Below are 22,705 nucleotides of genomic sequence, written 5' to 3'. Positions count from 1 at the left end.
ACTTGATTATCTGTTACACTGTATTTTTTTCATTTTATCCTGTTGGTTTCACATTGCCAAATGTCAAACGAACTAAAATGCCTGAACAAAACCATGTGGTCATGTGACTAATTTATTTATTGGAGAAACATGAATCCATCTATGATTATCAAAAAGCATGACTTGTCCCAAACATCATATTACTTTTGCTTTGGTCTTCAAATCAAATAAAAGTTTATTTGTCACGTGCGCCGAATATAACAGGTTTCACCTTACAGTGAAATGCTTACTTACAGGCTCTAACCAATGGTGCAAAAAAGGTGTTAGGTGAACAATAGGTAAGTAAAGAAATAAAACAACAGTAAAAAGACAGGCTATATACAGTAGCGAGGCTATAAAAGTAGCGAGGCTACATACAGACACCGGTTAGTCAGGCTGATTGAGGTAGTATGTACATGTAGATATGGTTAAAGTGACTATGCATATATGATGAACAGAGAGTAGAAGTAGCGTAAAAGAGGGGTTGGCGGGTGGTGGGTGGCGGGACACAATGCAGATAGCCTGGTTAGCCAATGTGCGGGAGCACTGGTTGGTCGGCCCATTTGAGGTAGTACGTACATTAATGTATAGTTAAAGTGACTATGCATATATGATAAACAGAGAGTAGCAGCAGCGTAAAAAGAGGGTTTGGGGGGGTTGGGGGGGGCACACAATGCAAATAGTCCAGGTAACCATTTGATTACCTGTTCAGGAGTCTTAAGGCTTGGGGGTAAAAACTGTTGAGAAGCCTTTTTTGTCCTAGACTTGGCACTCCGGTACCGCTTGCCATGCGGTAGTAGAGAGAACAGTCTATGACTGGGGTGGATGGGGTCTTTGACAATTTTTAGGGCCTTCCTCTGAGACCGCATAGTGTAGAGGTCCTGGATGGCAGGCAGCTTAAACCCAGTGATGTACTGGGCCATACGCACTACTCTCAGGCCGAGCAATTGCCGTACCAGGCAGTGATGCAACCAGTCAGGATGCTCTCGATGTTGCAGCTGTAGAACCCTTTGAGGATCTCAGGACCCATGCCAAATCTTTTTAGTTTCCTGAGGGGGAATAGGCTTAGTCGTGCCCTCTTCACGTCTGTCTTGGTGTGTTTGGACCATTCTAGTTTGCTGTTGATGTGGACACTGAGGAACTTGAAGCGCTCAACCTGCTCCACTACAGCCCCATCAATGAGAATGGGGACGTGCTCAGTCCTCCTTTCCCTGTAGTCCACAATCATCTCCTTAGTCTTGGTCACAATGAGGGATATGTTGTTATTCTGGCACCACACGGCCAGGTCTCTGACCTCCTCCCCATAGGCGGTCTCGTCGTTGTCTGTGATCAGGCCTACCACTGTTGTGTTGTCTGCAAACTTAATGATGGCGTTGGAGTCGTGCCTGGCCTTGCAGTCGTGGGTGAACAGGAAGTACAGGAGGGGACTGAGCACACACCCCTGTGGAGCTCCAGTGTTGAGGATCAGCATGGCAGATGTGTTGCTACCTACTCTCACCACCTGGGGCGGCCCGTCATGAAGTCCAGGATCCAGTTGCAGAGGGAGGTGTTTAGTCCCAGGTTCCTTAGCTTAGTGATGAGCTTTGAGGGTACTATGGTGTTGAACACTGAGCTGTAGTCAATGAATAGCATTCTCACATAAGTGTTTATTTTGTCCATGTGGGAAAGGGCAGTGTGGAGTGCAATAGAGATTGCATCATCTGTGGATCTGTTTGGGCGGTATGCAAATTGGAGTGGGTCTAGGGTTTCTGGGATAATGTTGTTGATGTGAGCCATTACCAACCTTTCAAGGCACTTCATGGCTATGGACGTGAGTGCTACAGGTCTGTAGTCATTTAGGCAGGTTGCCTTTGTGTTCTTGGGCACAGGGACTATGGTGGTCTGCTTGAAACATGTTGGTATTACAGACTCAATCAGGGACATGTTGAAAATGTCAGTGAAGACACCTGCCAGTTGGTCAGCACATGCCCGGAGCACACGTCCTGGTAATCCGTCTGGCCCTGCAGTCTTGTGTATGTTGACCTGTTTAAAGGTCTTTCTCACGTCAGCTACGGAGACATGTTGATAGAAATTTGGTAGAACTGATTTAAGTTTCCCTGCATTAAATTCTCCGGCCACTAGGAGCGCCGCCTCTGGGTGAGTGGTTTCCCGTTTGCTTATTTCCTTATACAGCTGACTGAGTGGGGTCTTGCGCCAGCATCTGTCTGTGGTGGTAAATAAACAGCCACGAAATGTATAGCTGAAAACTCTCTAGGCAAGTAGTGTGGCCTGCAATTTATCACAATATACTCTACTTCAGGCGAGCAAAATCTAGAGACGTCCTTCCAACAACATGCGGGAAGAAAAAAGGCCAATAGCCCCTCTAACTGCCATGTGAATAGCCTATATTCAGTAGCCTATGGGAGAACCTCAATTGCAGACTCCTCACATCCTCATCTCCTTCTCAAAACCCATCCAACCAATGGGGAAAACACACCAGAATTAAGAAAAAACACTACAAAACAAAGCCTCCTAATTCATGTATTGAGTTACAGCTCAATACTCAGCTACTCTCTCATCCCAGTGTGCCGAGTGAAAAGAAAAGTCAGAACTTAGACTATTTTTAAATGTTTAAATGTTTTATTTATTTAACTAGGCAATTCAGTTAAGAAAAAAAATATTAGTTACAATGACGGCCTAACCCGGCCAAACCCTACTGGGGCGACGCTGGGCCAATTGTGCGCCGCCCTATGGGACTCCCAATCACGGCCGGTTGTGATACAGCCTGAAATCGAACCAGGGTCTGTAGTGACACCTCTGAGATGCAGTGCCTTAGACCGCTGCGCCACTGATTAAGTTAAAAGTTAATTCTGCCGACTGGGTTGAAACCCGGCTATGCTGCGCGCCTGTATTAGCCCATTGAGCTATAGCCAAGGCATTACCTCAGGGAATAGCACAGCAGTGAAAACAAGTCTACAGTGGACGGTGTTCAGTGATAGATGGGAGGGGTTGAGTGGAGCTGAAAGATGGGACTAAAAACAAAGAAAAGATAACTATTGTAAAATATACTGTCTTTGTAAAATGCATATAGTATGTATAAGCTGGAAGTAGAAACCTAAGAGTTGTTGTCCATTAGTTTACTCCAATTAGGGATGGTAGGGTTAGGGAAAAATAATAAAGGAAAATATATTTTAAAAATAAAAATATATAAACTCACCAAAAAAAGAAACATCCCTTTTTCAGGACCCTGTCTTTCAAAGATAATTAGTAAAAATCCAAATAACTTCACAGATCTTCATTGTAAAGGGTTTAAACACTGTTTCCCACTTGTTCAATGAATCATAAACAATTAATGAATATGCACCTAATTGTAGAGAAAATTATTGATTTGAGCTTTTATTTCTTTCATCACATTCCCAGTGGGTCAGAAGTTTACATATACTCAATTATTATTTGGTAGCATTGCCTTTAAATTGTTTAACTTGGGTCAAATGTCTCAGGTAGCCTTTATAGGCCTCCTTGCTCACACACATTTTTCTATAGGATTGAGGTCAGGGCTTTGTGATGGCCACTCCAATACCTTGACTTTGTTGTCCTTAAGCCATTTTGCAACAACTTTGGAAGTATGCTTGGGGTCATTCTCTCTCTCTCTCTCTCTCTCTCTCTCTCTCTCTCTCTCTCTCTCTCACACAGTATGATGCAACTCACCCCCACCCCGTCTTCCTGTCGGTACTGCTTCCAGGCTCGGCCTGTGTCACTGAACAGCAGCAGGTAGCCGCTGACCCAGTCTGAGCCTCCGTAGCGCCCCTGTGTGGAGATGGCCGTCACCTCTATCCTGTCCCTGAGGTCCAGCTGCAGCCACGGCTGTCTGTCTGTCACCTGGGGAGACCAGCCTCCCGCTCCTCAGGAGACCAGAGAGAGAAACATTCCTTTTAGAATTCAGTGAATGCACAGTTTGGATCGAATTGTTCTGTCTTGAGTCAAGATAACCTTTACCCCTGTGAGTATCTTGTGTATGCTAGGATCCTCTGTATAGCATGTGAAGGGATTGTACTAACCCCCATCACGCTGTATGAACTAACCCCCTCTATCATGCTGCACGAACTAACCCCCTATCATGATGTATGAACTAACTCCCTCTATCATGCTGTACGAACTAACCCCCTCTATCATGCCACATGAACTAACCCCCTCTTTCATGCAGCACAAACTAACCCCCTCTATCATGCTGCATGAACTAACATCCTCTATCATGCGGCATGAACTAACCCCCTATCATGATGTATGAACTAACTCCCTCTATCATGCTGTACGAACTAACCCCCTCTATCATGCTGCACGAACTAACCCCCTCTATCATGCTGCACGAACTAACCCCTTATATCATGCTGCACGAACTAACCCCCTATCATGATGTATGAACTAACTCCCTCTATCATGCTGTACGAACTAACCCCCTCTATCATGCCACATGAACTAACCCCCTCTTTCATGCAGCACAAACTAACCCCCTCTATCATGCTGCATGAACTAACATCCTCTATCATGCGGCATGAACTAACCCCCTTTATCATGCTGTATGAACATAACCCCCTTTATCATGCTGTATGAACTAATCCCCTCTATCATTCTGCATGAATTAACACCCTCCATCATGCTGTATGAACTAACCCTCTCTATCTGGAGAGTTATGAAGTGTGAAAACACACCATTAGGCTTAAATAACTTTTCAGATGCATCAGTGCACTTCACACACTGGTGAGAGAAAAAAGGTAAGCTACTTCCAAACACTAATGTGAAAGTGTGATACGGCAGTGCTGTGTACAATTAGTACAGTCAGACCCCACAAGCCACCCAGCTATGGGCTGGGACACACCACCATGGGAGCAGGATCATTCTGGTTGTTATAGACACACGTACTGTAGCCGAGGTCCAAATAACCTGGGGTCGGTCACACTCCAAGTCATTGAAAATCATTATCTAGTTACAGAACGCAGATTTATATGGAGATTCATTTACTGATCTGTGACCCTTGTTGTTAGGGCTAAGAGCAACATTTTAAAATCGTCTAAATGGTGCTGGCGTGTTTTAATTCGCCAAAATAATTATATATATATATATATATATATACACACTGCTCCAAAAAATAAAGGGAACACTTAAACAACATAATGTAACTCCAAGTCAATCACACTTCTGTGAAATCAAACTGTCCACTTAGGAAGCAACACTGATTGACAATAAATGTCACATGCTGTTGTGCAAATGGAATAGACAACAGGTGGAAATTATAGGCAATTAGCAAGACACCCCCAATAAAGGAGTGGTTCTGCAGGTGGTGACCACAGACCACTTCTCAGTTCCTATGCTTCCTGGCTGATGTTTTGGTCACTTTTGAATGCTGGCGGTGCTTTCACTCTACAACCCACACAAGTGGCTCAGGTAGTGCAGCTCATCCAGGATGGCACATCAATGCGAGCTGTGGCAAGAAGGTTTGCTGTGTCTGTCAGCGTAGTGTCCAGAGCATGGAGGCGCTACCAGGAGACAGGCCAGTACATCAGGAGACGTGGAGGAGGCCGTAGGAGGGCAACAACCCAGCAGCAGGACCGCTACCTCCGCCTTTGTGCAAGGAGGAGCAGGAGGAGCACTGCCAGAGCCCTGCAAAATGACCTCCAGCAGGCCACAAATGTGCATGTGTCTGCTCAAACGGTCAGAAACAGACTCCATGAGGGTGGTATGAGGGCCCGACGTCCACAGGTGGGGGTTGTGCTTACAGCCCAACACCGTGCAGGATGTTTGGCATTTGCCAGAGAACACCAAGATTGGCAAATTCGCCACTGGCGCCCTGTGCTCTTCACAGATGAAAGCAGGTTCACACTGAGCACATGTGACAGCCGTGACAGAGTCTGGAGATGCCGTGGAGAACGTTCTGCTGCCGGCAACATCCTCCAGCATGACCGGTTTGGCGGTGGGTCAGTCATGGTGTGGGGTGGCATTTCTTTGGGGGGCCGCACAGCCCTCCATGTGCTCGCCAGAGGTAGCCTGACTGCCAGTAGGTACCGAGATGAGATCCTCAGACCCCTTGTGAGACCATATGCTGGTGCGGTTGGCCCTGGGTTCCTCCTAATGCAAGACAATGCTAGACCTCATGTGGCTGGAGTGTGTCAGCAGTTCCTGCAAGAGGAAGGCATTGATGCTATGGACTGGCCCGCCCGTTCCCCAGACCTGAATCCAATTGAGCACATCTGGGACATCATGTCTAGCTCCATCCACCAACGCCACGTTGCACCACAGACTGTCCAGGAGTTGGCGGATGCTTTAGTCCAGGTCTGGGAGGTGATCTCTCAGGAGACCATCTGTCACCTCATCAGGAGCATGCCCAGGCGTTGTAGGGAGGTCATACAGGCACGTGGAGGCCACACACATTACTGAGCCTCATTTTGTTTTAAGGACATTACATCAAAGTTGGATCAACCTGTAGTGTGGCTTTCCACTTAAATTTTGAGTGTGACTCCAAATCCAGACCTCCATGGGTTGATAAATTGGATTTCCATTGATTATTTTTGTGTGATTTTGTTGTCAGCACATTCAACTATGTAAAGAAAAAAGTATTTAATAAGATTATTTCATTCATTCAGATCTAGGATGTGTTATTTTAGTGTTCCCTTTATTTTTTTGAGCAGTGTATATATATATTTTTCAGGGTACATAGATCTATCTACCTCTGGTGCTTATATCCCAAAGTGCATTATTGATTCAACATTTTTAGCTTTGTATACAAAAGAGAGCTTTTTTATTCCTCAATATTAACACAGTAGTAATTATTTTGTCGGTAACTAGTTACTGGACAACGTCCTAACATTTTTGAAAGAAAGCGCATTCAGGGTTAAGACTGCTACATGAAATAAAAAAAAGATAACTTTCCATTGTAACTCACCATCTCTTCTGTTGATCTTGGAGAAGTGTGGAGCATAACTGACAGAGGACTGAGAGGAGCTCACAAAAGAGCCCTGGGGCAGCATGGATACCAACGGGCCATTGCAGATATCTGTAAGAGTAAAATAGAGAGTACATTAGTTCATGGTTGGGTACAATATATAGACCTTTAGGACCAGCATCATCTGATAGAGCAGGGGTGTCAAACATAAAAAATAACATACATACATACATACATACATACATACATACATACATACATACATACATACATACATACATACATACATACATACATACATACATACATACATACATACATACATACATACATACATACATACATACATACATACATACATACATACATACATACATACATACATACATACAGTATGTATGTGTGTGTGTGTATGCATATACAGTGCCTTGCAAAAGTATTCACCCCCGTTGGCGTTTTTCCTATTTTGTTGCATTAGGGAAAAGTGGTGCGTGCATATGTATTCACCCCCTTTGCTATGAAGCCCCTAAATATGATCTGGTGCAACCAATTACCTTCAGAAGTCACATAATTAGTTAAATAAAGTCCACGTGGGTGTAACCTTAGTGTCACATGATCTCAGTATATATACACATGTTCTGAAAGGCCCCAGAGTCTGCAACACCACCAAGCAAGGGGCACCAACAAGCAAGTGGCACCATGAAGACCAAGGAGCTCTCGAACCAGGTCAGGGACAAAGTTGTGGAGAAATACTATGGATTATATTATTTAAAAAAATATCAGAAACCTTGAAGATCCCACGGAGCACCATTAAATCCATTATTAAAAAATGGAAAGAATATGGCACCCAAACAAACCTGATAAGAGAGGGCCGCCCACCAAAACTCACGGACCAGGCAAGGTTGGCATTAATCAGAGAGGCAACAAAGAGACCAAAGATAACCCAGAAGGAGCTGCAAAGCTCCACAGCGGACATTGGATTATCTGTCCATGTCACGTTCGTCGTAAGGATGGGACCAAGGTGCAGCGGGAATGTGTATGCTCATCTTCTTTTATTTAGAAGAAAATAAACACTTAATACAAAACAACGACGAAAAACAGTCCTGTGAGGCACACAGCTACACATGGAACAACTACCCACAAAATCCAAATGAAAAAACACCCCTATAAATAGGACCTTCAATTAGAGGCAACGAGGAACAGCTACCTCCAATTGAAGGTCAACCCAATAAACTAAGCATAGAAATAGAATAACTAGACACAGACATAGAAACAGACTAACATAGAACATTACTCAAAAAACCCGAAACACACTAAACAAACACCCCCTGCCACGCCCTGATCAAACTACAATAACAAACAACCCCTTTTACTGGTCAGGACGTGACAGTACCCCCCCCCCCCCAAAGGTGCAGACCCCGGATACACCTCAAACAAAAAACACAAAAATAAACCCCAAAACAAAAATAATCCCAAACTAAAGGGAGAGAAGGGAGGGTGGCCACCATCACCGACGGTTCTTGTGCTACAAACCCGCTCCCCAATCCTCCACTACGGCGGTGGCTCAGGCTCCGGCCTTAGTCCCCAACCTAACCTGTCCACCCCCGCCGAAGGCTCAGGGCTAAAGCGCGTCGCTGGAGTCCTCGTGCTGATGCGCGTCGCTGGAGACCTCGGACTGGAGGGCGACTCTGGTTGCGCCGGTTCCGGGCTGGAGGGCGACTCTGGCTGCGCCGGTTCCGGGCTGGAGGGCGACTCTGGCTGCGCCGGTTCCGGGCTGGAGGGCGACTCTGGCTGCGCCGTTCCGGGCTGGAGGGCGACTCTGGCTGCGCCGGTTCCGGGCTGGAGGGCGACTCTGGCTGCGCCGGTTCCGGGCTGGAGGGCGACTCTGGCTGCGCCGGTTCCGGGCTGGAGGGCGACTCTGGCTGCGCCGGTTCCGGACTGTAGGGCGACTCTGCAGGCTCCGGACTGTGGGCCGTCTCCGGACTGTGGGCCGTCTCTGCAGGCTCCGGACTGTGGGCCGTCTCTGCAGGCTCCGGACTGTGGGCCGTCTCTGCAGGCTCCGGACTGTGGGCCGTCTCTGCAGGCTCCGGACTGTAGGACATCGCCGGAAGCACTAGACGGGGAACTGTCGCCAGAAGCTCTAGACGGGGCACTGTCGCCGGAAGTTCTGGACGGGGCACTGTCGCCGGAAGCTCTGGATGGGGAACTGTCGCCGGAAGCTCTAGGTGGGGAACTGTCGTCGGAAGCTCTAGGTGGGGAACTGTCGTCGGAAGCTCTAGGTGGGGAACTGTCGTCGGAAGCTCTAGGTGGGGAACTGTCGTCGGAAGCTCTAGGTGGGGAACTGTCGTCGGAAGCTCTAGGTGGGGAACTGTCGTCGGAAGCTCTAGGTGGGGAACTGTCGTCGGAAGCTCTGGACGGGGACTGCGCACTGAAGGCCTGATGCGTGGGGCTGGCGTTGGAGGCGCCAGACTATTTTCACGCACCACAGGGCTAGTGCGAGGAGCAGGAACAGGACGTACTGGACTGGGCTGATGCACTGGAGGCCTGGTGCATCGTGCTGGCTTTGGAGGCGCCAGACTAGAGACACGCACCTCAGGGCTAGTGCGAGGAGCAGGAACAGGGTGCACCGGGCCATGAACAAGCACTGGAGGTCTGGAGCGCACAGCCTGCACCACCCGTCCTGGCTGGGTAGACACAGTAGCCCTGCACGGGCGGAGTGCTTGCACAGGGCGAACTGGGCTGTGCAGAGGCCTGATGGCTGCCGTGCGTAGAGTAGGTGCAGGGTAGCCTGGGCCAAGGAGTTGCACTGGTGGCCAGTGGATGTGCTGCGCAGGCATACTCCTACCTGGCTGGATGCCCACTCTAGCACGGCACTTACGGGGGGCTGGTATCGCTCGCACCGGACTGTGCGTGCGCATGGGCGATATCGTGCGCACTTCCGCATAGACCGGCGCTCTTCTCCCCACCAAACGCTCCCCATAATAAGCACGGGGAGTTGGCTCAGGTCTATTGCCTGACCTAGCCACACTCCCCGTGTGCCCCCCCAAAAATGTTTCTTGGGGGTGCCTCTCGGGTTTCCTTGCCAGCCGTGTCCCAGCATAGCGTTCTCTCCAATCTGCTGCTGCCTCCGCTCTCCTGGCTTCCTCCACCTGTTCCCATGGGAGGCGATCCCTTCCAGCCTGGATCTCCTCCCATGTGTAGGATCCCTTTCCGTCCAATACCTCCTCCCATGTCCATGAATCCAAAGAGCTCCTCTGCTGCTCCTTCCTCCGCTGCTTGGTCCGCTGGTGGTGGGTAGTTCTGTCACGTTCGTCGTAAGGATGGGACCAAGGCGCAGAGGGAATGTGTATACTCATCTTCTTTTATTTAGAAGAAAACCAAAATAAACACTTAATACAAAACAACGACGAAAAACAGTCCTGTGAGGCACATAGCTACACATGGAACAACTACTCACAAAATCCCAATGAAAAAACACCCCTATAAATAGGACCTTCAATTAGAGGCAATGAGGAACAGCTGCCTCCAATTGAAGGTCAACCCAATAAACTAAGCATAGAAATAGAATAACTAGACACAGACATAGAAATAGACTAACATAGAACATTACAACAAAAAAACGAAACACACTAAACAAACACCCCCTGCCACGCTCCGACCTAACTACAATAACAAACAACCCCTTTTACTGGTCAGGACGTGACAGTTCATAGCACCACTTTAAGCCGTACACTCAAAGAGCTGGGCTTTACGGAAGAGTGGCCAGAAAAAAATGTATTGCTTAAAGAAAAAAATTTATAAACACGTTTGGTGTTTGTGGGAGACTCCCCAAACATATGGAAGAAGGCACTCTGGTCAGATGAGACTAAAATGTAGCTTTTTGGCCATCAAGGAAAACGTTATGTCTGGGGCAAACCCAACACCTCTCATCACCCCGAGAACACCATCCCCGCAATGAAGCATGGTGGTGGCAGCATCATGCTGTGGGGGTGTTTTTCATCGGCAGACACTGGGAAACTGGTCAGAATTGAAGGAATGATGGATGACGCTAAATACAGGGAAATTCTTGAGGGAAACCTGTTTCAGTCTTACAGAGATTTGAGACTGGGACAGAGGTTCACCTTCCAGCAGGACAATGACCCTAAGCATACTGGTCAAAGCCCAGACCTCAATCCAATTGAGAATCTGTGGTATGACTTAAAGATTGCTGTACACCAGCAGAACCCATCCAACTTGAAGGAGCTGGAGCAGGTTTGCCTTGAAGAATGGGCAAAAATCCCAGTGGCTAGATGTGCCAAGCTTATAGAGACATACATCGTAGAGACTTGCAGCTGTAATTGCTGCAAAAGGTGCCTCTACAAAGTATTGACTTAGGGGGGTGAATAGTAATGCACACTCAAGTTTTCCGTTTTTTTTGTCTTATTTCTTGTCTGTTTCACAATGAAAAATATTTTGCATCTTCAAAGTGATAGGCATGTTGTGTAAATCAAATGATACAACCCCACCAAAAAATCCATTTTAATTCCAGGTTGTAAGGCAACAAAATAGGAAAAATGCCAAGGGGGTGAATACTTTGCAAGCCACTGTAAGTATACATACATACATACATACATACATACATACATACATAGATAGATACATAGATAGATACATAGATAGATAGATAGATAGATAGATAGATAGATATCATTGTTTTTTTAAGGGAAAAATGCTAACAATCTAAAATGACTAAAACCAAATTGAAACTGTGTATTAATGATAATGGACCTACATTACCAGTTAAAAGTTTGGATAAGCATTCTACATTGTAGAATAATAGTTAACTGAAATGCATTTCCCGGTGACTACCTCATGAAGCTGGTTGAGAGAATGCCAAGAGTGTGCAAATCTGTCATCAAGGCAAAGGGTGGCTACTTTGAAGGATCTCAAATATAAAATATATTTTCATTTGTTTAACACTTTTATGGTTACAATATGATTCCATATGTGTTATTTCATAGTTTTAATGTCTTCAATATTATTCCACAATGTAGAAAACATTAAAAATAAAGAAACATCCTTGAATAAGTAGGTGTGTCCTAACTCTTGACTCGTACTGTATATTTATACACCCTCTTAATGTAATGCGTGTATATGGGAGGCGAAGTCAAGTGCAGGAGAGCGGAATATAATAAACAGGTGCACTTTAATACCGGTTAACAAATGACAGCACATAACACATACAAGTGCCAAAATGCGGTCTAAAACAAAAGTGCAGCGCCTGACAAATATCCACGTAACAAATAACAATCACTCACAAATACAACATGGAGAACAGAGGGTTAAATAATAAACAAGTGATTGGTTGAGTGTTAGCCAGGTGTGAATAAGACAAAGACAGAACAAATGGAAAATGAAAAGTGGATCGGCGGTGGCTAGAAAGCCGGTGACGTCGACCGCCGAACGCCGCCCGAACAAGGAGAGGGACCGAAGTCGTGACACTTAAAATAATTGACTCTGTTCAGCTAACTAAAAATCACTGATTTGACAGTCAGAGTGTCAAAATTAAAAACAAATATGGATAGAGGAATATTTTTTGGAAATGTTGTAAATGTTGATGGCTAGAAAATATTAACAATTATTAATGCGGCCCTCTGGACCTTGATTAAGACTGAATATAGCCCGCGGGGCAAAATGAGGTTGACACCCCTGTACTAGAATATGATTTGCCTGCAAAACTGCACCGCTCAGTTCATCTACTACCATGCTTGTAAGACAGAGCACTTTTAGAATAATGCTACTTTAAGAATAATAACTGAAACGGAATTATCATCTTGACTTCTGTTCACCATTTTGTGGAAAATAATGTTTGACTGCAAGTAGAACACTATGGGGTCTAAAGCCATATATTTCTAAAATAGGGGGGTTGCCTCACTTACCCTCTCCATAAATCTCTCCCCAGCAGTCCATTAACTCAAGCAGTGACCCTTCAAAAGAGGACAGTAGAATTCACAACACAATCGGCAGCCCTGTGTGTCTATGTGTCTGTATGTCAATCGTGTTCCTCTAATCCATCAGTGTGAGATTAGAGTACTTCCAACAGGCAGAAGGAGATTAAGAGGCCAGTGATCTGAACGTGTCGGCCTCATCTTCCACTGATACAGCCCTGCCCGCCAGGCCCCAAAAAGAGCAGTGAGCGAGGCTGAGCTAGCCCTGCCCGCCAGGCCCCAATCATCCCCCTCTTCAAATGGGGAGACACTCTAGACCCAAACTGTTACAAACCTATATCCATCCTGCCCTGCTTTCTAAAGTCTTCAAAAGCCAAGTGAACAAACAGATCACCGACCATTTCGAATCCCACCGTACCTTCTCCGCTATGCAATCTGGTTTCCAAGCTGGTCATGGGTGCACCTCAGCCACGCTCAAGGTCCTAAACGATATCATAACCGCCATCAATAAAATACAGTACTGTGCAGCCATCTTCAACGACCTGGCCAAGGCTTTCGACTCTGTCAATCACCATATTCTTATTGGCAGACTCAACAGCCTTGGTTTCTCTCATGACTGCCTCGCCTGGTTCACCAACTACTTCTCAGATAGAGTTCAGTGTGTCAAATCGGAGGGCCTGTTGTCCGGAACTCTGGCAGTCTCTATGGGGGTGCCACAGGGTTCAATTCTCGGGCCGACTCTTTTCTCTGTATATATCAATGATGTCGCTCTTGCTGTGGTTCATTCTTTGATCCACCTCTACGCAGACGACACCATTCTGTGTACAATTGGCCCTTCTTTGGACACTGTGTTAACAAACCTCCAAACGAGCTTCAACGCCATACAAAACTCCTTCAGTGGCTTCCAACTGCTCTTAAATGCTAGTAAAACTAAATGCATGCTCTTCAACCGATCGCTGCCCGCACCCGCCCGCCCGACTAGCATCACTACTCTGGATGGTTCTGACTTAGAATATGTGGACAAATATAAATACCTAGGTGTCCAAAATGAAATCCAGAATCGGCTTCCTATTTCGCAACAAAGCCTCCTTCACTCATGTTGCCAAACAGACCCTCGTAAAACTGACTATCCTACCGATCCTTGACTTTGGTGATGTCATTTACAAAATAGCCTCCAACACTTTACTCAGCAAATTGGATGCAATCTATCACAGTGCCATCCGTTTTGTCACCAAAGCCCCATATCCTAACCACAACTGCGACCTGTATGCTCTCGTCTGGTCCTCGCTACATATTCGTTGCCAAACCCACTGGCTCCAGGTCATCTATAAGTCTCTTCTAGGTATAGCTCCACCTTATCTCAGCTCACTGGTCACCATAGCAATACCTACCCATAGCACGTGCTCCAGCAGATATATTTCACTGGTCATCCCCAAAGCCAACACCTACTTTCGCCGCCTTTCCTTCCAGTTCTCTGCTGCCAATGACTGGAACAAATTGCAAAAATCACTGAAGTTGGAGACTTATATCTCCCTCACTAACTTTAAGCATCAACTGTCAGAGCAGCTTACCAATCGCTGCAGCTGTACACAGCCCATCTGTAAATAGCCCATCCAACCAACTACCTACCTCATCCCCATATTATTATTTTTTTTCTGCTCTTTTGCACACCAGTATTTCTACTTGCACATCCTCATCTGCACATATATAACTCCAGTGTAAATTCCAAATTGTAATTACTTCGCCACTATTGGCATATGTATTGCCTTACCTCCTTACTTCATTTGCACACACTGTATATAGACTTTTTCTATTGTGTTATTGACTGTAACCTTTTTTATCCCATGTGTAACTCTGTGTCGTTGTTTTTGTCGCACTGCTTTGCTTTATCTTGGCCAGGTCGCAGTTGTAAATGAGAACTTGTTCTCAACTGGCCTACCTGGTTAAATAAAGTCAAAATACATTTTATTTTTAAAGAGCAGTGAGCAGGGTGGAGCTAGCCCTCCCTTCCAGGCCCCAATAAGAGCATTGAGCGGGGTGGAGCTAGCTCTGCCTGCCAGGCCCCAATAAGAGCAGTGAGTGGGGTGGAGCTAGCTCTGCCTGCCAGGCCCCAATAAGAGCAGTGAGTGGGGTGGAGCTAGCCCTGCCTGCCAGGCCCCAATAAGAGCAGTGAGTGGGGTGGAGCTAGCTCTGCCTGCAAGGCCCCAATAAGAGCAGTGAGCGGGGTGGAGCTAGCTCTGCCTGCCAGGCCCCAATAAGAGCAGTGAGCGGGGTGGAGCTAGCCCTGCCTGCCAGGCCCCAATAAGAGCAGTGAGCGGGGTGGAGCTAGCTCTGCCTGCCAGGCCCCAATAAGAGCAGTGAGCGGGGTGGAGCTAGCTCTGCCTGCCAGGCCCCAATAAGAGCAGTGAGCGGGGTGGAGCTAGCTCTGCCTGCCAGGCCCCAATAAGAGCAGTGAGCGGGGTGGAGCTAGCCCTGCCTGCCAGGCCTCAATAAGAGCAGTGAGCGGGGTGGAGCTAGCCCTGCCTGACAGGCCCCAATAAGAGCAGTGAGCGGGGTGGAGCTAGCTCTGCCTGCAAGGCCCCAATAAGAGCAGTGAGCGGGGTGGAGCTAGCTCTGCCTGCAAGGCCCCAATAAGAGCAGTGAGCGGGGTGGAGCTAGCCCTGCCTGCAAGGCCCCAATAAGAGCAGTGAGCGGGGTGGAGCTAGCCCTGCCTGCCAGGCCCCAATAAGAGCAGTGAGCGGGGTGGAGCTAGCCCTGCCTGCCAGGCCCCAATAACAGCAGTGAGCGGGGTGGAGCTAGCCCTGCCTGCCAGGCCCCAATAACAGCAGTGAGCGGGGTGGAGCTAGCCCTGCCTGCCAGGCCCCAATAAGAGCAGTGAGCGGGGTGGAGCTAGCTCTGCCTGCAAGGCCCCAATAAGAGCAGTGAGTGGGGTGGAGCTAGCCCTGCCTGCAAGGCCCCAATAAGAGCAGTGAGTGGGGTGGAGCTAGCCCTGCCTGCCAGGCCCCAATAAGAGCAGTGAGCGGGGTGGAGCTAGCTCTGCCTGCAAGGCCCCAATAAGAGCAGTGAGCGGGGTGGAGCTAGCTCTGCCTGCAAGGCCCCAATAAGAGCAGTGAGCGGGGTGGAGCTAGCCCTGCCTGCAAGGCCCCAATAAGAGCAGTGAGCGGGGTGGAGCTAGCCCTGCCTGCCAGGCCCCAATAAGAGCAGTGAGCGGGGTGGAGCTAGCCCTGCCTGCCAGGCCCCAATAAGAGCAGTGAGCGGGGTGGAGCTAGCCCTGCCTGCCAGGCCCCAATAAGAGCAGTGAGCGGGGTGGAGCTAGCTCTGCCTGCAAGGCCCCAATAAGAGCAGTGAGTAGGGTGGAGCTAGCCCTGCCTGCCAGGCCCCAATAAGAGCAGTGAGCGGGGTGGAGCTAGCTCTGCCTGCAAGGCCCCAATAAGAGCAGTGAGCGGGGTGGAGCTAGCTCTGCCTGCAAGGCCCCAATAAGAGCAGTGAGTGGGGTAGAGCTCCTTCACTGCACCACAACTCTTCTTTGTTTTTCCACAGAGCAGTGATCACTCCTGGATCATCATTGTGTGGCTGCTGAAGAGGATCCCAGGCCATAATAAGAACTGGCAACATCTTGATTACAATAATCACTGTAGTCTGTCCATCATTTTATTATCCATCCCCATACCCATCAGTGGTGGAAAAAGTACTAAATTGTCATACTTGAGTAAAAGTAAAAATACATTAATAGAAAATTACTCAAGTAAAAGTAAGTCACCCAGTAAAATACTACTTGAGTAAATGTCTAAAAGTATTTGGTTTTAAAAATACTTAAAGTATCAAAAGTAAATGGAATTTCTAAAATGTACTTAAGTATCAAAAGTAAAAGTATACATAATTTCAAATGTCTTATATTAAGCAAACCAGACGGCACAATTTATTTGAATTGACGGATAGCCAGGGGCACACTCCAACACAGCATTTGTGTTTAGTGAGTCTGCCAGATCAGATGCAGTAGGGATGACCAGGGATGTTCTCTTGATAAGTGTGTGAATTGGACAATTTTCCTGTCATAAAGTAATGAGTACTTTTGGGTGTCAGGAAAAATGTATGGAGTAAAAAGTACATTATTTTATTTCGGAATGTAGTGAAGTAAAAGTAAAATCAAATCAAATTAATTTATATAGCCCTTCTTACATCAGCTGATATCTCAAAGTGCTGTACAGAAACCCAGCCTAAAACCCCAAACAGAAAGCAATGCAGGTGTAGAAAATAGTAAAGTAAAGTACAGATACCCCCCCGAAAAACTTAAGTAGTACTTGAAAGTTTTTTTTACTTAAGTACTTTACACCACTGATACCCATTACATCATTTTGTTTTGGATGACGTCCATGTTGGAGCTATCCTCCTAGAAACATTTCCACTGAATAATGACCATTCATCTGGTAGACAACAACGTCATGTTGAAAATGACATCAGAAGGCTGTTTGATACTTTGGAAGTGTCTTTGAGGACAGCCCACTGCATTTCATCTGACCTAAATTTGCAGCACTTAGATCACTTGAGAGCAGATGTCCCTGAATGTTGATTTACAGATTGACTGAAGTGGATCAAGCTTTTTTTAAAGACTCAGATATAAACATGCAGCGCTATAGTCACAGATGCACAAAATCAGAGACAAGTCCTAACATAACTTCACAAGGAATTATACATTCATGTTTTAATCGCAATGTTATTAAACATTTTGTGACAAATCTGTTAAATGTTATCAGTTTTGAGTTTCATCCTTACTTGACATTTTAATCCATACTAACTACTCACTCTAAGCATGACTCTCTCTCTATCTATTATATCTCTATATCTATCTATCTATTATATCTCTATATCTATTTATATCTATCTATATCTATCCATCTATCTATCTATCTATCTATTATATCTCTCTATCTATTTATATCTCTATATCTATCTATCTATTATATCTCTCTATCTATTTATATCTCTATATCTATCTATCTATTATATCTCTATATCTATTTATATCTCTATATCTATGTATATCTATCCATCTATCTATCTATCTATCTATTATATCTCTGTATCTATTTATATCTATCTATCTATTTATATCTCTATATTTATATCTCTATATCTATGTATATCTATCTATTTATATCTATCTATCCATCTATCTATTTATATCTCTATATCTATTTATATCTCTATATATCTATCTATTTATATCTCTATTTTTATCCATCCATCCATATTTATATCTATCTCCTTTATCTATTTATATCTATTTATCTCTATATCTATCTATTTCTATCTATCTATCAATTTATATATCTATATCTATTTATATCTATCTATCTATCCATTTATATCTATCTATCTATTTATATATATCTATATCTATGTATATCTTTCTATTTATATCTCTATCTATCTATTTATCTCTCTATCTATTACATCTATATCTATTTATATCTCTATTTATCTATTGCTCTCTATATCTATTTATTTATATCTCTATCTATCTATTTATATCTCTATTTATCTCTCTATATCTATCAATTTATATCTCTATTTATCTCTCTACCTATTTATATCTATCTATATCTCTATCTATTTATATCTCTATCCATTTATATCTATATCTATCTATTTATATCTCTATCTATCTATATCTCTATCTATCTATTTATATCCCTATCTATATATCTATTTATCTCTCTCTATCCATCTATGTCTTTTTATATAATCTCACACAATCCATCAGGCTCTGGGGGTCATGGGGCCGACACAAAGCCACCACCTTTGATCCTGATGGCCTTCTCACAAACCAGGGGCTTGGCAACATCCTCATAAATGTCAGGTTAGTCTTTCACCTCCGTAAAAGGACCTGCTCCATTACACCAAAATATAAAACACATGTAGTATGAGACCTTGGTACAGTGGAAAGGGTAAACCAATGCAACTGTTATGCCACAGCAGCAAACGTAAAGCAATCGGTAAGGACATAACTCTTACAGGTACCTGAATACAAAGGCAATATCGGTAGTTCACTTATAATAATACTTGTTTTATGAACAGTGTTTTTGTTTATAGCCTCCATCTAGTTTTTGCCACTGAGATAAAACGCTGGGCTGTCAATCAGGAAGAATTACGGTCAAAGGATGTTTTTGCCTGTAAAGCTGCACTGCTCTGCTCAGTGCCTCCTTGCCCTTGGATAATTTAAAATCTCTCCAAGCTATGAATGTGATCGTGCCACGGCAAACTCGCTATGCAAAGTGGATGAGGTTTAAACCTTAAACCACACACACTCATAAGCGTGTTTGTGCACACACACAATTTGAGAGAAAGGACATAAACATACACAAAGAAAGCCAAACCAACAGGCCTTTCTCTAAACTCAGAGCTCAGATCCTGGCAGGGCATGCTGTAGCAGCACTGTGTGATGTGAGAACCCACAGCAGTCAGAGACATCTTGATACCTCCAGGCTAGTAGAACATAGCTGGGGTTATCAGTGATTGTGTTTGGGATAAAAAGATAAAAGAAGCAGCACTTCCCTCCACCCCCCCTATGTTCCCCAAGGTGTGCCATCATGCAGATATGCATGGTAAGATGGATGGCTGTGAACACATTTAGATGCACACAGTGAGCCCTCTCTTTCCTCTTTGGCATATACGCTGTACACCAATTAATAACAAGGACCATAAAGGACATATTTTGTCATGAAAAACAATGACCCGTATCTCATTTAGTCAAATCAAATCAAATGTAATTTGTCACATGCTTCGTAAACAACGGGTGTAGACTAACAGTGAAATGCTTACTTACGGGCTCGCCCAATAATGCAGAGAGAGGAAAAATGTAGAAATAATAGAAAAATAATAACGTGGCTATTTACACGGGGTACCAGTACCGAGTAGATGTGCCGGGGTACAAGGTAATAAAGGTAGATATGTAATCTGCTTTAAGTTTTAATGTACAGAGTTGCTGAAACACAATTCAAAATACATTTCAATTTGATGTTCTGGTGCCGTTCAGGCAATTTAAAGTATTGATTGGGGACTTATTTGTGGAGGAACATAACTGTTTTTCTGGATGATTTGTGATGTTTTATTTGTGCTTCCCATGACTGTGGTTTTGTATTTAGATTACCGTAATTTCCGGACTATTGAGCGCACCTGAATATAAGCCGCACCCACTGAATTTAATTTTTTTATTTATTTTGAACATAAAAAAGCCGCACATGTCTATACGCCGCAGGTGCCTACCGGTACATTGAAACAAATGAAATTTACACAGGCTTTAACGAAACACGGCTTGTAACAAAAATAAATAGGCTTTAACGAAACACGGCTTGTAACAAAAATAAATAGGCTTTAACGAAACACGGCTTGTAACAAAAAAATAAATAATTTGCAGTAAACAGTAGCCTACCAAGAAAGTCATTGGTCACTATCTTCCTCCTCCTGTGCACTGAAACCACTGAAGTCATCTCCTTTAAAAAAAAATTGAAAGTGGGAAAAATCCATATAGTAGCCGCGTCATCGTTTAAGCCGTGAGGTTCAAAGCCAGGAAAAAAGTTGTGGCTTATAGTCCGGAAATTACGGTAGATTGATATATTGATAGATTGATAGACAGACAGATAGGATATAGTTTGGGTATAATGTGTATATTTTTGTTGTATATACAGTGCACATTTGTAAAAGAGACCTAGGTCTCAATAACTCTTCCCTGTTAAAGTGAAAAAAAAGATATAGGTAGGAATAAAGTGACTAGACAACAGGATAGATAATAGACAGTAACAGCAGTATACTGTAGGTAGGGGTAAAGTGACTAGGTAACAGGATAGATAATAGACAGTAACAGCAGTATACTGTAGGTAGGGGTAAAGTGACTAGGTAACAGGATAGATAATAGACAGTAACAGCAGTATACTGTAGGTAGGGGTAAAGTGACTAGGTAACAGGATAGATAATAGACAGTAACAGCAGTATACTGTAGGTAGGGGTAAAGTGACTAGACAACAGGATAGATAATAGACAGTAACAGCAGTATACTGTAGGTAGGGGTAAAATGACTAGACAACAGGATAGATAATAGACAGTAACAGCAGTATACTGTAGGTAGGGGTAAAGGATAGATAATAGACAGTAACAGCAGTATACTGTAGGTAGGGGTAAAGTGACTAGGTAACAGGATAGATAATAGACAGTAGCAGCAGTATACTGTAGGTAGGGGTAAAGTGACTAGGCAACAGCATAGATAATAGACAGTAACAGCAGTATACTGTAGGTAGGGGTAAAGGATAGATAATAGACTGTAACAGCAGTATACTGTAGGTAGGGTTAGTGACTAGACAACAGGATAGATAATAGACAGTAACAGCAGTATACTGTAGGTTGGGTTAGTGACTAGACAACAGGATAGATAATAGACAGTAACAGCAGAATACTGTATTTAGGGGTAAAGTGACTAGACAACAGGATAGATAATAGACAGTAACAGCAGTATACTGTAGGTAGGGTTAGTGACTAGACAACAGGATAGATAATAGACAGTAACAGCAGTATACTGTATTTAGGGGTAAAGTGACTAGACAACAGGATAGATAATAGACAGTAACAGCAGTATACTGTATTTAGGGGTAAAGTGACTAGACAACAGGATAGATAATAGACAGTAACAGCAATATACTGTAGGTAGGGTTAGTGACTAGACAACAGGATAGATAATAGACAGTAACAGCAGTATACTGTAGGTAGGGGTAAAGTGACTAGGTAACAGGATAGATAATAGACAGTAACAGCAGTATACTGTAGGTAGGGGTAAAGTGACTAGGTAACAGGATAGATAATAGACAGTAGCAGCAGTATACTGTAGGTAGGGGTAAAGTGACTAGGCAACAGCATAGATAATAGACAGTAACAGCAGTATACTGTAGGTAGGGGTAAAGGATAGATAATAGACAGTAACAGCAGTATACTGTAGGTAGGGGTAAAGTGACTAGGCAACAGCATAGATAATAGACAGTAACAGCAGTATACTGTAGGTAGGGGTAAAGGATAGATAATAGACTGTAACAGCAGTATACTGTAGGTAGGGTTAGTGACTAGACAACAGGATAGATAGACAGTAGCAGCAGTATACTGTAGGTAGGGGTAAAGGATAGATAATAGGCAGTAACAGCAGTATACTGTAGGTAGGGGTAAAGTGACTAGGCAACAGCATAGATAATAGACAGTAACAGCAGTATACTGTAGGTAGGGGTAAAGTGACTAGAGAACAGGATAGATAATAGACAGTAACAGCAGTATACTGTAGGTAGGGGTAAAGTGACTAGGCAACAGCATAGATAATAGACAGTAACAGCAGTATACTGTAGGTAGGGGTAAAGTGACTAGGTAACAGGATAGATAATAGACAGTAACAGCAGTATACTGTAGGTAGGGGTAAAGGATAGATAATAGACAGTAGCAGCAGTATACTGTAGGTAGGGGTAAAGTGACTAGACAACAGGATAGATAATAGACAGTAACAGCAGTATACTGTAGGTAGGGGTAAAGTGACTAGACAACAGGATAGATAATAGACAGTAACAGCAGTATACTGTAGGTAGGGTTAGTGACTAGACAACAGGATAGATAATAGACAGTAGCAGCAGTATACTGTAGGTAGGGGTAAAGGATAGATAATAGACAGTAACAGAAGTATACTGTAGGTAGGGGTAAAGTGACTAGACAACAGGATAGATAATAGACAGTAACAGCTGTATACTGTAGGTTGGGTTAGTGACTAGACAACAGGATAGATAATAGACAGTAACAGCAGTATACTGTATTTAGGGGT

General features: G+C 44.4%; 1 protein-coding gene across 1 annotated transcript in view; it reads right to left on the bottom strand.

Annotated features, from left to right (window-relative positions):
- Positions 1–22,705, bottom strand: part of LOC115155525 (contactin-associated protein-like 5) — a 122,272-nt gene that overhangs the window by 54,232 nt on the left and 45,335 nt on the right. The window contains exons 2-3 of the mRNA XM_029702208.1: positions 6,935–7,045; positions 3,706–3,899 (exon numbers count right to left, since the gene is read on the bottom strand). Coding sequence (XP_029558068.1) covers positions 3,706–3,899; positions 6,935–7,045 — 305 coding nt within the window. The remainder of the gene's footprint in view (positions 1–3,705; positions 3,900–6,934; positions 7,046–22,705) is intronic.

The sequence above is a fragment of the Salmo trutta genome, chromosome 20, assembly GCF_901001165.1.
Source record: "Salmo trutta chromosome 20, fSalTru1.1, whole genome shotgun sequence".
Lineage (NCBI taxonomy): Eukaryota > Metazoa > Chordata > Actinopteri > Salmoniformes > Salmonidae > Salmo > Salmo trutta.
This window is presented reverse-complemented; position numbering and strand designations above follow the sequence as displayed.